Source organism: Gymnoscopelus microlampas, assembly GCF_963454915.1.
Source record: "Gymnoscopelus microlampas genome assembly, chromosome: 5".
Taxonomy (NCBI): domain Eukaryota; kingdom Metazoa; phylum Chordata; class Actinopteri; order Myctophiformes; family Myctophidae; genus Gymnoscopelus; species Gymnoscopelus microlampas.
The window spans coordinates 19,664,403-19,690,544 of NC_139942.1; the positions used below are offsets into that span (position 1 = coordinate 19,664,403).

General features: G+C 41.4%; 1 protein-coding gene across 2 annotated transcripts in view; it reads right to left on the reverse strand.

Annotated features, from left to right (window-relative positions):
- Positions 1-10,237: 10,237 nt before the first annotated feature.
- The window catches only part of epc1b (enhancer of polycomb homolog 1 b), a 46,528-nt gene continuing 30,623 nt past the window's right edge, over positions 10,238-26,142 (reverse strand). For both annotated transcript variants that reach the window (XM_084058330.1, XM_084058329.1), the window contains 11 exons: positions 25,883-26,089; positions 24,695-24,843; positions 24,325-24,472; positions 23,785-23,949; positions 21,187-21,276; positions 20,475-20,623; positions 19,381-19,835; positions 14,897-15,015; positions 14,447-14,588; positions 12,888-13,281; positions 10,238-12,209 (listed from right to left, as the gene is read on the reverse strand). In XM_084058330.1, the coding sequence (XP_083914456.1) occupies positions 12,137-12,209; positions 12,888-13,281; positions 14,447-14,588; positions 14,897-15,015; positions 19,381-19,835; positions 20,475-20,623; positions 21,187-21,276; positions 23,785-23,949; positions 24,325-24,472; positions 24,695-24,843; positions 25,883-26,089 (2,091 nt within the window). In that variant the 3' untranslated portion in view covers positions 10,238-12,136. The remainder of the gene's footprint in view (positions 12,210-12,887; positions 13,282-14,446; positions 14,589-14,896; positions 15,016-19,380; positions 19,836-20,474; positions 20,624-21,186; positions 21,277-23,784; positions 23,950-24,324; positions 24,473-24,694; positions 24,844-25,882; positions 26,090-26,142) is intronic.

The window sequence follows — 26,142 nt, forward strand, 5'->3', positions numbered from 1 at the left end:
AAGTGTTGTTTCACATAAATCCTCTAGGATTATATTGTAACAGTAACACCCAATCTATCAAGCAAGTTGGTGAGGGACAGTCTGGAAGTTTATTGTGCTGCGCCCAAAATACCACATTTACAAGCTCACAACAAGTCACGGCACACAACCAAGTATAAATACTGTGTCACAGTATTTAGCTAATGCTAAATGCTGTGACATGCTGTGGTGAAACAAACCAAAAGAAAATGTATTTCCATTTACGTTTTTATGCACTGTGAAATCACCACTGATGCCACATGTCCTTGAGCTGACCTCTGAACTGCAACCTGCTCACACTTTATAATTTGCCTGGGACACTGTACCTTTGGTCATGGGCTGTGTTTCCTGAATACAGCTTTAGAGTGACTTACAGTGTTACTAGTGTTGAATGTCCACAATGGAAACAAGCCTTTGTGTCATCCATTTGGCGTGTTTTTTAACTCATTGCATTGCGGCAGAGGTGGTTTAAATTTTCATTAACACAAAAGCCAGAGTAGACGTTAAAATTACCCCAGAAGTGGTTCAGAGTTAAATATCCCTTTAGGTTGTTGTTCCTCTGTGCAAGGCACTTCATCCCAACTGGCTGTGCAGCAGTGCATCTGTTGGACAGGAACAGTGATGTCTTCTGGACATGGAGACAAGCAGCAGAAGTTGACTGAGCCTTTGAAGAGCTCCCATGGTGATTCTGTAGCAGTGAACAAAAAACAGACATGTACATTCATGCCTGCACAATAGCGCGCACACCCTTTCGCGCACATGCACACTTACATATAAAAAATCTCAAACCGACACTACAACACATACACTCTCATTCTGTCATTAAGCAAGCTTATAGATCAATCAATTCTCTCTCACTCACACACGCACACACACAGAAAAACAAACACACTCTCAAACCAACATCACAAAACACACACACACGCATTCTGTCATTGAGCAAGCTTATAGATCAATCAATTCAATCTCACACACACACACACACACACACACACACACACACACACACACACACAGCAATCTTGTAACCAATAATCCTGCCTTCATTCACTTCCCCTCCAGGGAACAGGGGGTACATAAGCCCTACACGTACTCCTTGTGTTGAGAACCAAAGCGTGTGGGTGGCTATGAAATTAAGATTCCCTTGGACAATTCACCACAGTGCTGGGTGTTTTTTTTTTGCTGACACAATGGAAACCTGTAATTGTTTTGAGTCCCGTGCCAAAGTAGCTCTGATATAAAGTCTGTTTTTTTTTACCCTGGTGGTGATTTGAACAAAAAACTAAACTAAACAAAAAAGGGCTAAATGTACACTGTGTACTGAATTGAAAGCTACTGTGAGCTACTGTACTGGGTCTTTGTGAGTGTGAAAATGGAATCTTGGCAAATCCAAGGTTGTCGCTGATGGAACTGACAAAGCTTTGCAATCTCTGTCACTGTTGACTATAGTATGTAGATAGACATGTTTCACAGTGATCACGTTTCAGTAAATATACATTATTTTTGTAGAAGGATACTATCCTTAGGCCTAAACATTAGTTAACACTGGTGTCTTTGATACCTTCTCGGCAGCTAGTCGTGGCTATAGCTCATCAATAACAAACGTGTTTCTGTTGCCACCCCGCTCTGACCACTCTGATGCATTGCAAGCTGTTCAACAAATAGGCAAAAGAAAGAGAGAAAAGGGTCGCATTCAGAAACAAAATCAATCATTGTTCCATATGCCTCACAAGATGGCACAGACTTTTCGCAAATCCAGCCTTCATCATTGTCTTTTGACACCCGCCGTCTCTTCCCACCATGTCCCCTTCTCCTTTTTCATGTCTCCCCGGAGACCTTCCTCACCTGAGAAGTATGTGCACCTCAATGTGACACTATGCAAAGTATACATGATTTGAACATGCATGATACACACACGCGAGTTGTCTCTTTTCCTCTCCCTGTAGAAAGTCAAGTTGAAGGAAAGAGAGAGAGAAGTCGACAGATGAGAGAGCCTGCCTTCATCAGAGAAAGAAGAGGAGCACCTTTGTATTTCTGTCTGTCTGCTCACAGGAATCCTGCTCCACGCTCCCCACACACACACACACACACACACACACACACCTTGCCATGCCTGAGTGGCTTCAATAGAGCAGTGTGTGCATACTTTTATTCTTTACTTTCCACAATGAGAAAATTAGCCAATTTCACATTGAGTGAGTGTGTGTGTCTGTCTAAAAAGTTTTCAAAGTCAATGTTAAGCGTGTCTGTGGGGTTTTATAAAGAATATTTAACCAATGAAAAGTATTAACAAGAGCTTGTGACTAAATAATGACTGCTGAATGCACCATAGAGCCCTGGTTCTAAACGTGGGGTCCGGCGGCGCACCAGGGGTCCAACATGTACCATTAAGGGTCTGTACACTCTGTGTCAGTCAGTCTGTGTGAGTGCATGTCAATGCATGCATATGTGGATGAGTGGTTTTGTTTTCAAATCGTGTGTGTGTGTGTGTGTGTGTGTGTGTGTGTGTGTGTGTGTGTGTGTGTGTGTGTGTGTGTGTGTGTGTGTGTGTGTGTGTGTGTGTGTGTGTGTGTCGGGCGTGTACAAATCTTTCCAAGAGGCCTCTTAAAAGGCAGCTGCACACTCTGACCTCTGCGTCGTAAAGGGAGAGACAGAAAGGCTCTGTTGTGTGGTAAACAGGAGAGCTGTGTGTCTGTCTGAACCTAGCTGGTTGCTAGGCGTCACTGGTCTCACATCGTCTCTCTGTCTGTCTGTCTGTCTGTCTGTCTGTCTGCGGAATTGATTAATAGTCACAGTCAGACGTATTGACAGGTGCACTGCACACTGTCTCATTCAGTGGTGGAAAGTATCTAAGTACACATTTTACTCAAGTACTGTACTTAAGCACCATTTTGAGATACTTTCACTTTACTCGACTATGTCCATGCAAGGCGTTGTGAACTTGTAGATCGTCTACTTTGTTATAGTTTGACACATTTTGAGAGAGAAATAGTTAAATAGGCTATTCATAATGAGTACTTTTCCATTCCACTCATCCAGGCTGTGTTGGCTGTGTAGGTGAGGTACAATGGGTGGATTATTTTCAAAATATAACACATTTTAACATGAACATTATATAAATTGAATATAATTGAAAAGGAGATGTTTGGAGTCTTTAAAAGGTTGGCATGTGTATTATATTGCTTGTTTGTTCATTGTCCAAGACGTACGTGGGGAGTACACCGGCTTCAGTATGACTAAGCTTAAATTGAGTGCTCTTCTTTTATAACAGTAAAGAAATATAGATTTTAAAACATTTTTAAACATGACTGCAATAAACAAGTAAAACATTTTTGGAGAAAACTCTAATGCAGAACCAAGCCATCTCACAATCGCCAACACCATGGCAAACTTCAATGTCTCGTTTCCTTCAGGAGTTTAGACACCTCGTCTGTATGCCGTTAAAAGTGCTCCAGGTATGACTTTGATCATTTCCGTTGAAATGAAAAGCAGATAGTAGATACAGCTTGAGTCATGGTGACACAGGCTGGAGTGGGAGTGGGGTTTGTAAAGAAACACCCCATACATACTGACAACTCTGTACATCTGATGTGTGTAGGACAGTATCATGAGGTCTTTGATTTGACGCCAGATTGCAAGTTTATTTCCCCTCTTGTTCTCATCTCATTAATAAAGCCCTAAACGTCCAGCACATGTACGTGACAGTATATACATGCATGTACACTGAACAGATGTTCATTTGTTAGAGGCTGGATATAGGGGACAGATTATGGCTATCTCTCCACACTATTGTTATGCGCTTGTAGAACAACAGTGTTGTGGTACGTTGGGGAGATGCTTACACTCCCCAAAGTACCCGTCATGGAAAAAGGGCTTAACCACTTAAAACCCCATACATTGTTGAGCTCAACAATGTATGGGGTTTAAGTGTTTTAAGTGGGTCCCTCAGGGCTCTATACTAGTAGCTTTTCTGTTTTCGCTCTACATTAAACATATTCGTTGAAAATAGCCGATCTACAACTTGCAATCCGTCACAACGCGACGCATTGTAAGCTTGTAGATCTGATATTTTCTGCGAATGTTTTCCCCAGAATACGGATGCTGAGGTTTATAGCGAACAACTGTCAGGTCTTGTCAGAAACTGTTGTCCTACCAGTTAAATGTACCAAAAGGAGACAATGGCCTTCCATACAAGATCTATACAGTATGTTGTGAAAATGTGAAATGAAAAATATTCAAAAATGTTCACATTTGAAAATTGCAGATGTACAAGCTCACAACGTGTGTTTGTGACGCATTGTGAGCTTGTAAATAGGTTATTTTCTAATAGTGTCAACCCCTGGAACCCCCTCAAGGACCCCTGGGGGTCCCTAGACCCCACTTTGAGAAGCACTGGATTAGATGCCAAAGGTGAACATTTATTTACAGTGCTGACCTGAACACATAACCACTTAATGCCTACACTTTATCGTATGACAACTAGTGAAAATACTAGATTTACAAGCTCACAATGCGACTGAACATTTTTGCCTGCAACACATACCAAAAAATGAGCAATCTTGTCCTCAATGCTAGAAGCCAATACCATAACACATAAAGGCATGTCGACTTTATAAGTCTACAATACTTTCCTATTGTAGGAAAGTTATTTGTTCATCACTTAATCTCTATTCTTGTTTGTAAATATATAAACAACAGAACCTTTCTTAAGCCAATTACTTAATAAACAACACATACGTATATCCCCAAATGAAATTTCCTCCAGTTGGTTTGGTCCAGTGCCACAGGCAATGATGTCACCAATCTTATAAGTTGAGAAATGCTGGGCGGCGCCCTCCCAAACATTTGTCCTGCATATGAACAATGAACAAAGAACAAACGCATGATTAATGCTTAAATCTGCAACCAATTTACCAATAAAGATAACTGAAATTAAACCATGCTTGTATTTGCTCTTCAATAAAATTGAGATTAAACAACGCTTATGTGTTTGCTTATAAAGCTGCAATACGTAACTTTTAGGTCAGCATTTTAACCCCGGTCTCCCGCACGAGAGACCACATTTCTACAGTACGACTCAAAAAACACACAGAACAGACTTGGACCATGCTTCATTGATGCATGTATACAGTCTCCAGATTTTCTTCAGAGGAGGTAGGACACTGATTTATGTAGTTAATGCAGAAATAGGCTACTTTCATTTTGAAATGTGTATAGACACAATGGCACATTAGAAGGCCAAAACATTTAGGGCTAGGTCTAAGCCCATGTGTTTCTGGTAATATTATTAACTGATCATTTTGTACGTCCATGGCAAAAAAATAAGTTTGACATAATTGTCAAGCCGGCATGGTGATGACCGATGTCCCCTGGCCCCAGGAAGTAAGTACACTAGCTTACGTGTCAACCAGTAAGTGTCCTAACCCAGTGGTTCTCAAACATTTTCATGGCAAGGACCCCCAAAATGATATGTATTTGGCCGCGGACCCCCATCTCAAAATATTTTGTTCCAGGGACCCTGCAGAAGCCAAGATTTGAGTTACAAATGTTTGCTTAAAATATATATATATTCAAAGATTTGCACTTATTTTTACGATTTTTCAAAAATAGCAAATCTACATAGGCCTACTACTATACCAGACAGTTTGGTTAAAATAACATTGCATTCATTAAAAGAAGTTCCCGAGTAGGCTATTGCTCTAAACAGAAGAAAGTCTATGCTTGTTGGAAACTGTAACTAAAGGTGACAAACCTGGGCTAGTATGTGAAGCTATGTTACAGATGCATCGATAAAGTAAAAGCAAAACAAAAGCAAACCACAGCAAGTTTGTTTGAGTTTATGGTTGACAAAACAATTCTGTTGTAGGCTAGCATAAATTGAAAGTATGTACATTTATGGGACTTTGTCACAGAAATGTGCACAATTATACAGTAGACATGTAGGGAGGCTATTTTTGGCACACCATACCGTTGAATGATTCAAAATGATTCAAGACATAAAAAGAATTATATCATCCTGAAATGTCTGTGAGGCAATAAATAAGAATGACTTACAGCTGTGTGTTCTGTTCTGCTGCTGTCCATAACATTTTCTATTTCCATTCATGCAAACAGCTGAGCTAGCACTAGACTAGGGTGAAATGTTCAGTGGTGGAAAAAGTTCTCACATTTTCTACTTAAAGTATAAATACGGCAATGTAGAAATACTCAGTAAAAGTCCGGAACCCAAAATGTAATGAGTAGAAGTACAAAATTATTGGTATCAAAATGTACTTAAAGTACCAAAAGTAGAAAGTACTCATTATGCAGAATGTTCCATTTCACAAGTTTTCAAATGTATACAAATATTTTAAAAAATAGTAGATCTACAAGCTCACAATGCTTCGCATTGCATTGTGAGCTTGTAGATCAGCTATTTTCAAATGGCCAAAATGTATATAGGGCGGAAGTTGATGTATGTTTTGTAATAATAATTCAAATCTACAAAGTAACAAGTAACTAAAGTTTTCAAATAATTGTAGTGGAGTAAAAGTACAATATTTGGCTCTGAGATGTAGTGGAGTAGTAAGAGTAAAAGTACAGAAAATTGGAAATACTCCAGTAAAGTAAAAGATACCTCAAAATTGTACTTAAATGTTAAGAGGAGTCCAGCAGGGGACCTGGGGCTGACAGGGACCCTCAAAGCAAAGGGTGTCATCATGAGGTTCTGTGGGTCCAGTGTTGTCCAATGGGAGTTCCCAGAGTTCCTAGTGGCGCCTACTGGTGGCAAACATTTTGGTGAGACCAGAGCAGAGGTTCTCGAACATTTTCATGTCAAGGACCACAAAATGACTACTTATCCACAGAGCCCCATCTGAAAATATGTTGTGCCAGGGCCCCCCATACAAGATTTGTTTTGTTCAATTGTTTGTTCACCTTTTAATTATTTTTGTAATGTTTTATAGCAGATCTACAAGCTCCATTGTGTCAGTCACATGCATGACACATTATTTTAAGGGCAACAGGCCATGTCATGTGCAATTCTGTAGGTAAAGATTCTGTGTGCATTTTGATGAATTGTAATTCCATGTATTGAATAGATTCAGTCAATACATTGAATGTACTGTAGTTGTTCAATGTTTGGATGACGTGGGCTATTCAAGGTTGCATTTATGCTCATTCTAACACGGATACAGTGGTGGAAGAAGTACTCCGATTTCTTTGTACTTAAGTAGAAGTAGCAGTAACCCAATGTATAAATACTCTGTTACAAGGAATAGTCCCGTTTTCAAATTTTGACTTAGTACAAAAGCATTGGCATAAAGTAAAATAACTCAACATTTTCAATTGAAGATCAGTGGTTAATGTTTTGTTTTGTCTGCAATTAACTAGTAACTAAAGCCGTCACACAATTGTAGTGGAGTAAAAAGTTCAATATTTGTCTCTAATGTTGCGGAGAAGTATAATGTATTGAAAAATGAAAATACTCAAGTAAACGCACCTCAAACTTTTACTCAGGAGTAGTTACTTATTGAGTAAATATACTTTACTTTCCACCACTAGATGGAAACACCTACATTCCTCAGGTCACATGCACTCACCTGCAAAGTCCATGCAGTGTTTCAGTCAATGAAAAGAAGAATCTTTTCAGCCTTAACCACTGTGCAAGGTCATGCTGCTATAGCAACACTGTTGCAGAGCTCTTGTCTTGTCAGTGAGGTCCTTGTGTGTTAGCTGTCCCTAACTCACTGAGATTTCATCACTTTCTTGTTGATAACACTTTTCTTAAAAAATAAATTTAAAAAAAGTGCAGATTTGAGCTGGTTAGTAATTTTGAAAACGTACTTTGCATGAACAGCTGCAGCATCACTGTATACAGGTGAAAACTGAAGGTGTTGGGTTGACTTGTTTGGCGAGTGGTTCCAAACATGGGGTCCGGGGACGGCAAATCACAGGGGGGCGCATGAGGCATTGTCTGTGTGGAGGTAGTCCAAAATTTTAAACATGCATCACAAAATCATACCTTGAATTTTTATATTGTCAAAAATAGTAAAAAAGAAAAAATGTCTAAGGTTCATGTGGTCAAGTCTCCAATAAAAGATACCCATCCTACTAACTATTGTTTACCTGTTTTTATTTAGTGAAAGTTATAGTGATAGTCTTATATAGTGAAACTTTGCTACCGCGTCCCTTTTTCCTTATCCCTATGCTTCAGACCACTGGAAGCAGGCGGTGAAAGCTGTAGCCAGATTCATTACTCACAGACAACTTGACATGTTCCATTCTTATTAAAACTGAGAATTTCAATAAACGGTCATCCCCCTGACCCCACGTCTCACTGGACTTCAGCATCAGATTTTCCCCGGAAGAGGCAATTATGTGGCCACATCCCAATAAGATCTGATATGAAGCTGAGCAGAAGCAATATTTCTCTGGGAGCAAACTCTGTTCCAGTCAATTATTTTCCACCCTTCTACCAAATGTCCTTTTTAGACTAATCTAAATGTACATTTAAATGTTGTCCCATATCCCCCTCCCACCCTAATTTGTTTACCTCTCAACTATTCCTAACCGGCTGCCTTGAAAAGACACCTATTCTCTCAGGCTTATGGCAAATAGTTGTTTTGTTTGATGGTTGTTCATTGTCTGTGACGTTAAGCCTCCTTGGGTTCATGAAAGGCGCTAAAAAAATTCAAGCCATCATTTCCCCCTCTAGGCAAGCAAAAAGGTATTTTCTGAGATTATAAACAGTTCGATGCTGAAAGCAATGAGTCGACTTCATGTTTCAATGCAGCAAACTACTGAAGTAAAATGAGTTTCATCTTGCCTTGTTCGAGTGGAAGGGTTTTGCTGGGATCTCTTTGATCTTTCCAGATGGGCGTGCAAAAAAGAAGTCAGCACTTTCAGCAGCACCGTTTACGTGTACAGTATGTGACAATACAAAGTAATGCTCAATTTAGGCTCTGTCATACAACCATTAAATCATGCTTGAGGAAAATGGAAATGTCCATGATGTACAAAAAGGTAAAGACAGAGACCATACAAGTGCACACAATATGAATTATGTTCACCTAAATGTACAACCTTCTGCTCTTGCCTATGTAGTACAACAAATAATTGCTTGCATTGGATGCCTCTCATTGCAAATTTAACCCATTAAGACCTGGAACTGTGTCATTTTTAGATTTGAGCTAAAATGCATTATTTTACACTTTGGGCTATTAAAAAATCGTGAAAATGTGCTAATCTTCTGAATATATATATTTTTAAAGCGAACATTTTTAACTCAAATCTTTGCTTCTGGGGGGTCTCCGGAACAAAATATTTTGATGGGGTACGCGGCCAAATACATATCATTTGGGGGGTCCTTGACATGAAAAAGATTGAGCACCACTGATATAGAAACATACGTTTTTCAGAATACTGTTGGGATTTAGGAGACATGTAGAATCGGCTTCAGGTCTCAATGGGTTAATAAATGGTGATATTGGGGTACAAAGACCTTTGAGTATCTCAATTCTCGTTTACATATACAACTAAATGAAACATACCTTGTTTTTAATGGCTCAGATACATTCCGTTTTGCCAGGAAAGTTGAACTTCATGGATTTCCTGTAGTACATGTCTGCAGCATTCTAGCTGCTGGTTGTTCTGCTGTGGTTGAGATTTAAGGTCATCGTAAAGCAGCTGTCAATTTCTTTCATGCAATTTATTTTCATACAGTATATTACTGAACTACTTCTCAAGCACTACACATTAATGAATGCCGTTATCTTCCCTCGCTCCTCATGTATTGATGGTGCAGAATTTGGGTTGCATGAGTATAATTTATCGCTGACATGAAACTTAACCGCCACTATGAATAGCCTAGTCTTACAAAATCATAAACACTGTATGATGGTATATTTACAAACAGAAAAGGTTATGCAACTTAAGTCCTTGGGTTATTTTGGTGTGAACACAACAGATAGTTGAATCCTTTGTAAATACTGTAAGTTATTGACAGTAACTAGGAGCAATGTTTTGTTTAGGCATTATTCAGCATCACTTCCGAGTCCAGTGCCGACTGGAGCCACAGCAACACTTTCATCCTCTGACAAAAGGAGTACATCCTTGGACAAAATCACCGAGAGAAGTGCCAAAGACGCCATGCAATCATACTCATCCTTCATGGAAGGTAAACATGGATGTACAGGACAAGAACATAAACCAAAGAAAAAACAGACATGCTAGTCAAAAACACATAATGCCCTGGATTTTTATTCGTTTAGTGAGAATTCTCCATGATTTGTGTATACGTGTGTGGGGGGAGGGGGATTCTACAAAATGAAAAATAAAATTAAGATAACTTAAGCTTAATTTATACTCCATCAACAAGGGTGCCGCTTGTCAAAAATAACCATCCACACGCCAACAACGCGTCACGACTACGGAGCATGAATTAGTCTTAAGTGGTGAATCAGGTAGGCCATTGGAACGGGCATTCAGATTGTGGTACAGACAAAGAGAAAGTACAAGTAGCCTTGATCAATACCCACCTCTTCACAGAAGAGAGCTCATTTGTATATAAATATATACTTATATATTTCTTATTTTCCAAAGAAGGCACCTGATAACTTGTGGTTCATGACCTCACAGCCTTCTGGAGACTTCTAGAAGCAACGAGGATAAGAACAAAACAGAACAAAAAACATATTTAGCTCATGGTTTTCCCTCCCCTCCACATCTTATTCATTGTCCTTCTTGTACTACTTTATAAACTGGAATGATGACTCATGTCAAGAAAGACACTGAATTTTCCTTCCTTAATGGCCTTTCTTTTCCCGCATTTTAGATCAACAAGTAACAAAAGAATGAAGAGGAACATACGGTAAGAAGGGAAGACTCACAAAATCAACGGGATGAGGTGATTATCTTTTCAGAATAACAATAAATAAGATTAGGTCCAATGGTAGTCAGAAAAAATCATAAAAGCAGCATTAATCAACAAAATAAAATAAAAAACATATAGTGCTTAGATAAACGTAGAAAGAGCAAGGACAGCTGGGGGGAAAAAAATGTATCTCCATTTCTTTGTTACTTGTCTCTGGAATAAATTATGAATGGTAAAACATGATGGGAAGTGATGAACCAACTGACAAACTGATGCTTACACCACAAAACCTGAAGAACACTTACTTCCCACTCAGTATGATCGCATGTCACCACTTATTCCACACACACACACCGCGATAAGTATAAACGCATGTCACCACTGATTCAACACACACACTGATACGGAACGACCACAAAAGAGCAGCGCTCACACAACTTGCTTTTGAAAGTTTAACCTCCGTGGGTGGTCATGGCAACAAAAAAACAAACTGAAAGAAGACATATCTGGAAAACAGACTACAGGACCACACCACGGGAACCTATGAGTGTACAGTGTACAACAAAAATATGATGTAAATAAGAATTAAACAGGGGGGTTTGGAGGGTGTGTGTGTGGGGTTGTACAATAAATAGATCCAACAGCAGGTTTCTGCACCATGCACGTTGATGACATACATTAGTTTGTGTTTGTTTTGTGCTTACAACTCTCACACTTGCACCAGTTGCAGTTTGTCGATTTGTCTTTTTAATTCATTTTCTTTTGTCGTCTTTTTTTTTTTTTTTTCATATATCCCGAGTGCAAAACATCACAAATGAACAATTCTGTATTCAAGTAATGTTATTTACAAGAACAGGGAAAGGGAAGGGACAGTAGGGGGGTATTACAAATATGCAGTACTGTACATATAATTGCCATATTCATAATTTACAGATGATCTCTCTCATTTAACAGTAACAAATAGGAAAATGAAAAAAAAGAGAAACAAACAAAAAAGCAAAAACAATGTACGAGACGAGCATTGCAATTAAGTCCCAAGAACAGTTGCCATGGAAACAGCGTGCCGTAGCGCATTCCGCCCGCTGCTTGCATTCACGGCTTAATTTTTTCTCTCTAGACGATGCATAGCACCTAAAAACAATGGAAGTTGTGTTTTCCTCCCTGCTTCGAGTGTGCCAACACACACACACACACACACACACATACATACATACATACATACATACATACATACATACACACACAAACACGCAAGGACACATAGTGCTACGTGACTTCCATGGCCACTGTGTTGTCCGATAGACTGTTTAGTGCTGGCTTGTCTTGATCGTGATTCTCCCTGGGGACAATTAACGAGGAGAAAAAACAAATCAATTATCCTCGAGACAGGACTTAACGAGCAATTAACTTACAACAATTCTACTCCTGGCTTTATAATCGCTTGGTGAGGTCGACAGTATTTTCATTTTCAGAGCAGTCATTAAGGGCAATACAAATGCTGTAGATTTATAGTTGATTACAGTGTACTTAATAATTTTGGCGAGCATGCAAATTACTGTAGAATAACAACCATACACAAGTAGGGGTGCAATAGTTAAACAAATCAATTAATTAGATTGTATATCGATTGTAATTAATAGATTGAGGACAGAACTGAAATGTCTCTTTACTTCAACACATTTTAAATAGCAAAAATAACTGATCTACAAGCTCATAAACTGTGATTATAGATCTGCCATTTTTGTGTTACACTGTTGTACGATCAAGTATAAACTAGGGCCAAGTGGTTAATAAAATAGTTTATTTGATTATAAAGACAAAAATCTTCACGTTGATTCGTTGAAAAAAAATCAAAGATAAAACCAATTAACAAAACCCAAAACTTTTTTTGACACTCTCGATCAAAAAAAGTAATCAACAGAATAATCAACAGGAAAAAAATAAAAAATAAATACTTGATAGTTGCAGCCCTAGATCCATGCACATCGAATGATAATCCCTCACACACAAAACTCACCTGGGCACCATATCCAGGGGCGGAGCCGAGGCCGTGGAGGCCATCTTCGGCTTCTGACAGTTGGCGGTCACCGTGGCGGCGCTCGCCGTGGCGGCAGCAGCGGCGGCGGCGGCCGCCAGCTTCAGGGCCGAGGAGGAGACGGCAGCGCTCAGCGTGCGCGGGGCGTGCGCGCGCTTGGCTGCGGGCACGCCCAGACGCAGGCTGCTGCTGTTGGTGGTGGTGGAGGTGGGGTTTCCCAGTAGGACCTGAGTGGGGTTGGTGTTGTTGGAGTTGGGGTGCGTGGTGGTGCCGTTTTTGTTGTTACTGGTGGCGGTGGGGTGGAGGAACCCTGGGGTGGGGGCGGTGTTGGGACATGGGGACGCTGTGCTTGGGAGGTGCAAGCCCTTGTAGACACCTGGTTGAGAGATGGAGGGATGGGGTGGGGGGGGGTTTAGGGTGAATTGTTTTGGGGGAGGGTGGTGAGGTGGAGTCAAGGATAAGACATTAGAAATGAGGGCATGGGACAGTAACGTCTTGACAGAGTAACACAGGCGTCGGGATCTGGGACAGCGTTCTCACGTCATAGCTGATCTTAGTATTGTGTTGCCAGACGATTGGAGATCTCCATCTACCGATCGTCTGGGCCCCCAAGAGTTCGAAACTTTATCACTATCCGAGTGGATCAAGGTTTGGATTGTGGGTGTTCATTTCATTAAATCAAACTTAGATTTCTTATTGACAATGTTTGCCGAGATAATTCTATGATCACGGATCGGATATCAATTATCAAAGTGATCCCAATGCGTTTTTTCGGTTTTGGACTACTTAATCTCCAAAATCTGATCCACTCGGAGAGTGATGAAATGTTTTGAACTGTTGGGCCCCTGGGGACTTCTAAATGCAAGGCAGTTGCTAGAATGGCAGGAAGATCAGCGGCTAAAAAAGAAGCTATGCCTACTGCTTTCAAAACCAATCATGTCACTGAGACAATATGAATGTGCACTCTAAAAACTTTGGATTGGTTTTGCAATGCAATTTCTTTTTCCAACTTTCAAATGGTTTCCAACCAATTTAACAATGCAAGCTGAGACCAGTGTTGCCAGATTCTGTGAGAGAAACAAGCAACCAGGTCTAGGAAACTCAGCCCAAAAGAAGCGACTATGGGCCACATGAGCACTTTAACATATACATCAGCTATTGAAAATAGCCGATCTACCAGCTCACAACGCGCCGTGAGCTTGTAGATCGGCTATTTTCAAATAAAATCTTGCTGGGAAATTATAATAAGCAGATCTGGCAACCCTGGCTGAGACCGCCCTCGGTCTCTAGTTGAGCCAAGTACAGACTGACTGAGCAAAGTGTTTAGAGACTGACTGAGCAAAGTGTTTAGAGACTGACTGAGCAAAGTGTTTAGAGACTGACTGAGCGAAGTGTTTAGAGACTGACTGAGCAAAGTGTTTAGAGACTGACATGAGAGTCCAAGCTGCCCTTAGCAGAATCAAAGAAAACGTTACTATTTCTTCCCTCCTAATAACAGTCTTGTCTGTACTAGCAGACAAGCACTAGCTGTTCTGTGGTACCTGAGGGGGACAGGATACCGTTGACGCCTCCTCCCAGGCCCAGATCCTCCTTGGTCTTGAGGGCCAGAAGTTGATCAGTCGACACCAGGGCCGACGCTGCAAACTGGGCGCTGGCCTGGTCCAATGTGTTTGTCACCCGACCCTGAAGCATGAGAGGGACAGAGACCTTAACAACTCCTGTATGGCGGGAAAACGACTCGCAACACTAGTTTAGACCAAAGAAAATAAAGTAAAGGGGTAAAAAAAAAGGTATGAAGTAATATATATATACAAAATAAAGTAAAAGGTAAGACTAGAGAGACGCTTCAGAGAAGGTTGAGAGACAGGCGGAGGGGAGGGTATGAAAAGGATGACAGGATGAAGGATTTAGTGCATTGCTCTCAAACACGTCAGAAAAATAAAAAACTAGTAAAATAAGTAATAGGTGTGTGTGCGTGCCTTGTGACTGACCTGTGTGCTGTTGGCAGTGTTGCTGCTGGCTGTGTGTTGCTGCTGAATCTGTTCCAGCTGTAGTCTCTGCATCTGGGCCAGCTGATCCTGATGCTGCTGGTATTGTTCTGCTGTGACAACTGGGACACACACACATTTAACGGCTCTTTAATGATCAACTCAGATATTCAAGTCAGGAAGCGATCATGAACACATATCGTTGCTGTCGGGCAGAAACCTCTAATGTATATGGATTTGACTGCAGGCCCCCCATCAGAAAATATTTTTTACCAGTGATCCTACAATATTTGTGTGGTTAAAATATGTATATATGTTTTAATCTATTTTTCTAAACTGTAAAATGTATTTTAGAAAATAGCCCATGTATCTAGGTTTAAAGGCAGGGTAAGTGATTTTGTTTAGTTAAAATAAACGTTAAATAGCTCTATATTCTGATATTCATACAGTGTTTGTTCAGCAACAGGAGTCGCCATGTCTCTTCAGCTCTTTAGTAAACATAAAATGCATTTCAGGTTGGCATACCAATTTGATCAGAAGAGGGAACTCGCACAAGATGCAGGATAAACATTTGGAAGTGATGACAAATGAGCAGACAAAATTGGAACTGGAACACTAAAATGGAGCCTGATACATGGGTAAGCTCTCCTGATTGGCTGAAATTTGGCAACCCACCAGGACATTTATCGGACGGGGGGGGGGGTCGCAACATTTTTTTTTCTTTTCGCGGAAGCACAGTGAAACACCCCGTGATTACCAACTATCAGGGGATTGATCATACTGGAGATAAATATTCTGTGACTACTTCAAAAAGAAAATAACAAATCGCTGGCAGTGGGTGCACACAGCCAGAAATAAGTCTGGCAGTGAAAGAGTTAACAAACACTCTATAGTAATAATTAGGGTTGTCCGATATTGGCTTTTTTACCGATAACCGATATACCGATATTGTCCAACTCTTAATTACCGATACCGATATCAACCGATACCGATATATGCGGGGATTATTGTGATTAGGGTAAGCTCAAATTTCATATCACACACACCATATACAGTAAGAACTCCTGTAACTTATTTATAAAGCAAAAAAAAAATATATATATATATATATTTTTTTTTTTTTTCAAAAACCGATACCGATATTTTCCCGATATCAATTTTTATGCTAATATCGGCCGATAATATCGGGAGGCCGATAATATCGGACATCCCTAGTAATAATTGCAATCACAATATAGTGCTTTAACCTTTTAACAAAAAAAATAACGTTTCGTTGCGTCATTTAAGCGTGAGGCCGATTCTAAAAACGCCTTCTAAATCCTGACCTATGTTTTCTGAAAAACCTAGGTTTAAATTACGTTGCTATATACTGTACATGGCAACAACCCCAAAAGGGGTTCCCGTCTTGAAAGGTATAGTTACAAACAGGGGTTCCCGCCCTAAATGGGTTAAAGTATTTGAACTGATTTTGATGCCATATTAAATCATTTTGCTGGGGACCCTGTGGAACCCCCTCAAGGACCACTGGGGCTCCTTGGACCCCACATCAAGAACCATTGTTTCAAGTAATAATGGGAAAAACATCACATTTTCTGATTGATGCAGCTGAACTAAGCCATTTTTATTTGGTCTTCTCCTTCACACATGCGAATGGGCGTTTTTGGAAACATGCCTACACTTGGGAGTGTTTGCAGATATCTGTACCAGGACATATTGATAAAAAATTACAGACCGCAGCATCCAAATAACAAGTAATCTGTTTTTTCTTCTGGAAATGTTTTCCACTGCCTCGTTTCATAGTTCTCTCTTTATCAGCTATGGTGTCAGAGCAAAGCATTCACACTAGAAGGGTAAGGCTTGCATTGCAAGCCTTTCATTTATTTTAAAAGCCAAGTCAACATTACAACGGGTTATATGAAGGATACAAAGCCACCTTTTGCCTTTAATGTGCCAGTTGTTTTAATGTTATTACAGATTTTGTTGCGGCAAGATATAGGTTGGATAAATCCAGAAGGATACAATTAACATTAATGTCGCAGCTCTGGGAGCACTTGCAGAACCAATTAATGGGTTAAATCCACACTGAGAACTGCTGATGGTCATTTTGAAAAACAGAATTAGCTTGAAACACTGCTAGAAATGGACGAGTTTCGATTATATAATATTGTAATTTTTGATATTATTTATAAGAGGTTCTGTCCTAATGGGAGAGCCTTTTCTTTTCATTGTACACAGTTAACCGTGTATCCCCCCATCTCTAATACACACACTTCTTTTAACATTGAAGTTGAAAATAAAACTATTCTTCAACCTAAATACTCAAGACCGTCACATCACAGATACAGAATGACAACGCCACTGAAATGGCATCGGCTTCATGCTAGCAGCAATGCTAGCACAAGTCAATGTAGTGTAAAACTGTATAAACATTTCTCTCCAAATCCCTTTCCGGTTGTACCCAGTTCCTACAATAAGAAAATAACAGCCAGCACCACGAAGTCCTTCTGGTACTTTTACTCCGCGTGTGGAAGGCTTGACGCCGAAACGCGCCTGTGTATGCTGCCTGTGCCTTAATGAATTAGAAGTACCAGAAGGACTTCAGAGTGCTGGCTATTATTTTCTTATTGAGAGTCTTTGTGAGCCGTGCACCCAGCAAATTGCATTTATATAGACGGAGTGTGCTCGTTTTTTTTTCTACATGTGCCCATTAACTCCTCCACTCTAAATAAAGCGCGAATGTGTTTAAATGTAGTTTGAATTGATTCATCTCAGCAATGGTTTCATACCACATGTAATACCCTGTCACATTAATAAATGCTGATGGCATTATCTCAGCAACCAAAACTTCAAAGGTTTTACAGATGGTGCTTTACTGTCAAGCTTTCAGGATAAACGTTCAGGATAAACTTCCAAAATCTAAGAGTGTTTGTGAATCTTGATTCAGCTACAGATTCTTCTTTTTATTTAACCACATGAACCCTAGCTTTCCAAACCTGGGGTGAACATTTGGCAAAAAAATAGGACATCTACAAGCTCACAATGCGTTGCAACATTCATTGTGAGCTTGTAGATCTGCTATTGTAGGCGAAGAGATTAGGTATAGAGGGAAAAAAGACAGTTCCAGCAGAAGCTCTCTGCTGGAACTGTTGCCCCTGCGACCTGACTCCGGATAAGCGGTTGAAGATGGATGGATGGGAAAAAAGAATAGATCGATGGGGGACCCATATCAATTAAGTATACAGGGCTTAAGTGGTTAATAAACATGGCAAGCAAATCCTGAATCCTGAAGTTGTTCTTCTGTCTGAACTGCACTCAGGTTAAACAAGGTTGTTGTACTGCCTTGAACATGGGCTCCAAAATCTCCAGGCTGAACATCCCCCTCACCCATCACATACCTGGCACAAAGCCTTTCAAAAGCTCCAGGTAACTTGCCAAGTTTTAAATCCATCATATGACAAACTACAAGTCTAAATACAAAAAACTAACAATGATTGGGCAATGATTTCTTTAGCTAAATGTAGGCGTATGTTGGTGCAAAGATTATCTCATTCTATACACTCTGGTCTGCAATGCAGTCAACACTCAAGTGGTGCGTAATGAGATGAGCCAGGGCCAACCGTCTGCCCACATAACGTTGGCTGTTCCCCTTCTACCTTTTGATGTTTGAGCTTTAAGTGAATTGCAGCATTGTAACACGTGTCCGACTCAAAGTGTGAAAGGCATACGTGATGTGTGGGTTCAGTGTCAGTTCATTACCGGCTCTCCTGGAGTGCAGCCCCATTGAGGCCATCTTCACAATGACCATGTAGGTAAACTGAGCTACCATTTACATCTGTGGATGTACTATATATACTATGCCTAGTTGTTTACCAAACACCAACAATACATGGAGTAGAATAAATGTGATTCTGACCTTTAATTCATGGAGGATAAAAAAACACACCAGCTGGCTGGTAAGGTGGCTATAACACGACCATTCACAATACCAGTGCAGACAAAGAAAGAATAGAAATGTACCTTGCTTTAGAAACTCACAGCGAAGACACTCAATCGCAGCAGCATTACCAATAGAAATACAAAAAGGAGGAAAAAAAAGAATAAAGAAAAGAAAACGGCTATGCGGGGGGAAAGAGGAATTGATCTGACGACATCTTTTTTCATTCTTGGACAATCACCAGCTACCTCTCTCAAATAGCTTGGCTCTCAAGGGGGCTCAGAGAGAACTTTTAAATAACTCCAGCCAGCAAAAACTTTGATTAGGGGCTTCAATGCCAATGGTGTGTGTGTGCTCCCGCGCACACGGCTAAAGGAATCGAGGGGGGTGTGCGTGCAAATGCACATGGTAGCATGTGCGCCCAAGGTAACCACAATGAACCACAACGTTCCTGAACGACAGCATAACTGCACACCGCTCCACCGCCATTCGGCGGCGGTTTTAAACGCGCGTGACGGAGTGCACCCCGTTCGCCCGTCTGGTCCCAACTCACCGGCGACTGGGGCGGGCGGGGCGGCCCTCCCCCGGGCGGCCACCCCGCTGGGAGTAGAGGCCGAGAGGCCGGCGCGTCTCAAGCCCCGGCTCAGCCTCCTGAAGAGCGGGTGGGCGTCGTCGAGCCGGTGTAGCGGCAGCGTCCGCGGCCTGAAGTGCCTCCAGCGGCACGCCTTTATGTTCAACAGTATCTGACTGAGGTCCGTAGAGGAGGAGGAAGAGGAGGAAGTGAAGAAGGAGCTTCTGTCCGAGGTATTCGTTTCTGAGGTACTGGCGAGCTTGTCGGCAGCTGGCGAGCGCGGCGTTGTCGTTGTAGTAGTAGTAGTAGTAGTAGTTGTGGTAGGAGGCGTCGAAGGTGTGGGAGAAAAGGAGGGAGGAGACGGCTGGAGCAGCAGGTCCGGATCCAGTCCGTGAAACACGTCGTCGTAGTCTGTGTGAGCCCGGTCCAGCAGTATCCTGTTGGGGGGGGGGGGGGGGGGGGGGGGGGTAGCATAGAGTCAGCATCCTGCCAGATTACAACTGACCGGTACAGTCAAACATACACACTTATCCAACACACTGGTCTGTTACACTCTGACGCTTCTCTCCACTGTACTGTACAGCAACAGAAGTGAAATGTCTCACAAACAAACTGAAATGACAAAAAATATATAGTGTAATAATAATAATTATTAACCCATTAAGGCCTGAGGTTCAGATTCTACCAATGTCTTCTAAATCCTAACAGTTTTTTGAAAAAACTTATGTTGCTATGTCAGTGGTTTTCAAGCTTTTTAATGTCAAGGACCCCCAAAATGTATATGAATTTGGCCGCGGACACCCATCTCAAAATATTTCCAGGTTCCAGGGACCCCCAGAAGCAAAGATTTGAGTTACAAATGTTCGCTATAAATAAATACACACACAAAGATTTGCACACATTTTCTCGATTTTTCAAAAATGGCAGATCTACAAGCTCATAGTGCGGCACTCTGTGCCACGCTATGAGCTTGTATATCTGCTATTTTTGAATAGCCAAAGTGTAAAATAATGTTTTTTAGCTCAAATCTACAGACATGTTCCAGGTCTTAATTAGCTGATTAAAAAGGACCAGACCTGCCGCCCCTGCCGATGCGTCGTCGTGCCATACCGAGGCAGGTCCGTGGCACCGTTAGCGTGGTCAGGCTGTAGCGATAGCGGGCATCAGCCAAACCACCCTCCCAGGGCCCACACCACCTCCAGTTACGAACACACTCCTGGTGAGCCTTGATTGGAGAGACAGAGTTAAACATTAAATGGGGTTTCTAAAATAGATAGCTCCAAGCCTCCAAGTCCTGTGGTAAAACACTCGATAAACACAACTAGGACTGCATGTATTAGCATCACTGCGCCAATGCTTATTGACAATATTCACCATGGATGAATTACCGCTAACGATTTAGTTTTTCATATGGCAAGATACAATGGGTGCTGATGGGAGGATGGAAACTCTTAACATTGTGTTTTCAGGAAGTTTACAATGCAAAAAAAAAACGACATGATTTTGCTCTTTTAAAGTGCTCTGCATAATAGCACTTGTGACGGGGGAATCTCAAATTAGGACAATACAAGCCTAACTGATCCAAATGATTCTTAGGTTTGTTTTGTTTTTTTGTTAAATAGGCTATAATTTCCCTGCAAATTACAGGCATTTCTAGCACTTGTATGGTTTGCGGTGACCATACAGGGGGGTCTGGCTGAAATGTTCACGGTGCAGCCTTGTTGCATGAATAATATGTATTCTACTTTAAGCCACTACGGTGCGAATGTTGAGATTAAGGGTTCTTACAGCATAGTATTGGCAGCCTGCCTTCCTGCGGAAGGCGAAGTTTCCATCTGGGTCGTTTTCCTCCTCTGCTTCTGAAGAGCCAGAGTGCAGCTGCAAACACAGAGGTCAGTCAAGAGGTCAACAGGCAGGTTGTGAACAACAAGGAAGATTGATTTAAAGTAATCCTATCCTACGTTTAGTGTGTGTGTCAGAAATGTTGGTGTAACCCCCAATAGCTCCTTTAAATTTGATAAACAGGGCAGCTCCATAATTAAAACCACCTTCTTCCAACTACGATTAATTGCCAAGGTAGAAGCTCATCTCCCTTAAGTTAAGCAATTAGAAATCAGTCATTGCTTAGGCGCCTGCAGCAAGCCCAGAACTCTGCTGCTCGCCTCCGCACAGGCACCACAAAATGCAATCACATCTCACCAGTTTTGGCCACACTCCATTGGCTCCCTGTCAAATACGGAACGATTTTAAACGTATTGGTTTTTAAAACCCTCAATGGGCTGCTGCCCCCCACCTGTATCTGGTTGAACTTCTACACCGCCATAACCCAGTCAGAACTCTGAAGGTCAGCTGACCATCCATCCATTACTGGCTTTACCAAGAACCCGACTGAAAACCAGAGGTGCCGATTCTGGAATCAATATCACAAGCTAATCGAGTGTCAGACCAATCACACGCCATGTTTCGTCGGACATTTGTTGGACTATGAAGACACTGTCCACAAGACTTTTTAGTGAGAAGAGAAATAATTCCCATTCGGCTGTCTCATCATACTGCTTCAGTCTGTGTTCACTCATGGGAATGACAAACCAGCAGCGGGACAGTTTGCATAGTGGGAGATGATGAGGGTGTAACTGACAACATTATAAAAGGAGCAGCTCTGTCCAAGTCATTCATTCAAAACAAATGTTTGTAATAACTTTGTTATTAAATAACCTTCTGCATTAATAAAAACAAAAACAACACCTTCTTCTTTTCAGACAAAACTACATAGCTGCCTACGTGTATACATGCTCAATATAAATTACACTCAAAGATGATGGGTACAGTTCGGAGGAGCCCCCAGCAGTGTCAGGGGTATGGGGGGGCTTTCATATAGTTAGGATGGATGCTCTGAAACCATGAAATAGACACCAGGTTTGCATTTCTAGCCCATTTGACATCTGACAATTTGATTCCGATTCAGAGGGCTACGATTCCATGATAAATCTATTACAGATGCATCTCGATTCCAATACATAATTTGTTTCCCCTTCACTGTGTGACTAATAAAAAAGTGCTTTCTAATGATCCATAATGAAAACAGATTAATTCCATTAACTTTTCTGGAAGCTGCTGATCTGTGCATCATTATTTTTTGACATTTGTCCGCATCGGGATGCATCTATGAATCGCTTTTATTTTCCACCCCTTCAGTAGCCACTTTTAATCAGAAATCCCACAATAATGGTGTTAACAGTAGCAGCTTTGTTTGGTTCTGTGTTAAAAAAAAAAAAAAAAAAGCGCCCCGTGTGTCCTTTCACATAGCCTGCTTGCGTTCCAGGATCAGAGGTGTGACAGAAGAACAACATCTACTAGCCAACACATTTCACAAAATGCAGACAAATGATAAATATGTATGTCATACAGGCCGGAGTCACAGAAGCTTCAGCACTGACGCATTTTCCTTCACCGAGCGACAAAAGGGCAGTTTTTCAGTGTGAAATTGTTATGAAGGGTTTTGTGACTTTAGAAAGATCTTTTGGACAACCATCTCCCTTTCTCTTGTAAATGTATAACAGCTGTCATCTTGTGTTTGTACTGTATGTGAGAGGGGGAGAGCGAAAAACTAAGAAAAAAAAACGATACACATTTGAAATACTGACGGAAAAAATATGTCATTTATTTAGACAAGGCCTATTAATTAGGGTAATTTATTTAAATCTGTTGTTGTCACTGTAAAAGGTCAGAACAGACTCGTGTCTCTCCCATTTTCTCAAACAAACAAAACAAGATGGACACAAACAAAACAAGGCAGACCCACAGATCACTAGTGTGCGTGTGTGAGAGAGGGGGAGATATTTAATTGGAAAATTTCAATGGCCGATTGGTGAGAGCAACACGTTTGTGGAGGAGAAATATTGAAAAGAATCAGGGAGAGGTTCAAGGCCGAAAGGTGCGTGAAAGTGATGCCGGCTGTTAGTTTTTTTTTTTTTTTTTAACAGGCATCGTTTTGGTTCTGCGATTAACTCCGGAGCCAAAAAAAAATACTTTCCATTCAGTCTCTGTATCTTATACACGGAACAACGAGGAGGAATGAGCATTCCTGCCTTGAACAGGCTGTGTAAAATGGCCTTGTGTGTGCATGTACAGCAGGTATTAAGAGTATGTATAAGGGGCCATGTCCACCATGTTTTGAATTGTTTACAATGGGAGCATCACATTTTTGGAAACCCCAGGAGGCGCTGAACGTTCATTTTGCACTCACGCCGTGCGTTCACGTGTGGGGTATTTATCCGCTTGCTGAGAGCTGAAATATTTTCAACATGGGTGTTTAGAAGCATTTTTCTGGCAAGCACCATTGCGTTTTAAGCTGGGGTAAAAAGGGGTCCGTTTGGGTGTGTGTACCTGTGAGAAGGGCTCGTCGTCAGAGCTGGGGAAGTCGTACTGGTTGAGGTCCTTGGCGTTGAAGACAATGGGGCCCGCGTGGTGGGCGGCCCCCGACGACAGCGGCAATACTTTCGGCTTCTTCTCGTACTTCCTTTTTTGCCGGGGGACTTCTGTCTTCTCGGGCTGAGGGGGTGGGGTAGAGTCCACATTCATTAACATTTTATCTAACCATAGCTTGTGCTCTGCATCATTTCATATAACAAAATCGATGCATCATTTCATATAACAAAATCGATGCATAATTTCTTAAGCACTCACATTGATGAAATGACTAAATCAGTGGTTCTCAAAATTGAGTTCGGGGACCACCAGGGGGTCCCCAACAAAATGAGTGTATATAGCATCAAGATCAGTTACCCCCATTTCATAGGTCAGCGACAGTATTTTAAAATAGACGATCTACAAGCTCACGTTATTGCGATGCGACACGTGATGTGAGCTTGGTTTGAGAAACACTGAACTAAATGAACCGTCTTCTCTTTGGCCAGATTGTCTCACCTTGATCTTGTAGTCCTTATGGTCCATGTGGTCGGGGTGTCTGTACTGGTTGGGGAGTGGAAGCAGAGGGATGATCTGAGTTTTAACCAGAGCCCTCTGAGCCAGCACCTCCGCAAGCACCTCACCACCAAAGTCCGACATGACGTTTCTAGGTGGACAAAAAACAAAAGTACGTCATGACGGGAACATGGTTATTTTATTTAGATTTTTTGGAGGGAGTTTATCAGACTTCTCCATCACACTCCTATTCAAACTGATGACTTTCTCTTCAAAAGGTCTGACCCAACAACAACAAACTATCGCGATGCTTTATTATAGATCCGTGAAACTACAGGAAAACAGAATGGGTGACTTTAAGGTGTGAGGTTACCTCTTCTCAAAGATCTCCAGTGTGAGGTGGAGCAGCTCTCTCTTGCTCTTCTCTCTCCTCTTGATCATCTCCAGGATGGTGACGGCTCGGCTCAGGTCCCGTCGCAACTTCAGCATCTTCTCATACGACACCTCGTCATTCTTGCGGTTCTGATGGCGGATTTGGAATCGGCGTTTAGAATGAATTATAAATTAAATCATGAAGCTGAATAATGGATTATGTGGAGCTTTTCCACACAATGACACAAGGTGATAATAACTAAGAAGGTTGATAAGAGAAACCATACAACTGCCAGACATGGAAATGGAGAAGGGGTTACATTAAGAATAATGAATTTTGTTTTCCGACACCATACTAAAGGCTTGCAACACCGCTATTTAAAAAAAATCTGCTGACTGGGAAATAATGCAAGTTGTTTGGGACACACTAGACTCTGATAGTAATCACTTGTACCCAGTCCCAATTCTTTACTTGACCACATGGTGGCACATCTGTTCTTTAGAATAAAGTTGACAGTAGTACAGATGGAGTTTCCACCATTGGGAACACACTATTGGGGAAACATGTTTCACACAGTTCCGACACATTTTCTAGGTTCAAAATAATTCCCATTTTCTCCTTAACAGACCACTCTCTTAGTGGGGATCACAATGGAAATAAACGTATGGACTGTATTGTGTGTATATCCTTTTTAAAGTATCTGTGCAATTATATTTTATTGTATTTAAACCGTTTTAAATAAAACATTTGATCAATCAAAGTAGACTTAATAATTTGAGTTTTCCTTTTCTTTACACCATGCTGACAGACATCACTACTCTCGGCCATGACACTGTTAACTCCAGACTTCTCCACAGCAACTTAAATACCATGCAAAATGTCTGCGCCAAAGGTTTTGTTCTATTCCTGAATAGTTCAAAATCACATAATACATTTGTACCCAGACGGTCCAGACTGCAGACCACTCTACACAATGCACTTTTTAATTTCTCTTAAGCCTTTTTTTTTTTACTGCTAGCCTAAGACACTGTATAATACTACCATCAATGTCCCTGCCAGCCATGTGACCCGTCTGTACTGTCCTTTTTCACTATGCCTGCTTCAGGAATTGCCTCCTCGGGAGAGGAGAACCATTTGTAATTGAACTGAAAACGTCTGACCCAGAACTCCCCGCGGTGGGACTCGTACCTTCCTGGTCTGCATCTTCTCCGTGCGTCGGCGAAAGGCCACGTAAGGGTCGCTGGTGCTAGAGCCGTCCCGCTTTTCCTGCTTGCAGTTGGGGATGAGCGAGGAGCCCTTGCTGGTTTTCCTCTTACGGCTCCAGTAATCGAACACCTCCTTGATGAGCTCGTCATCCTCCTTGAGCAGCAGCTTGGCCTCTGGGAGACTCACCGGCTGGGGGGGGGGGGGGGGGGGGGGGGTATTGAGCAAAATCATCCTCAATATCA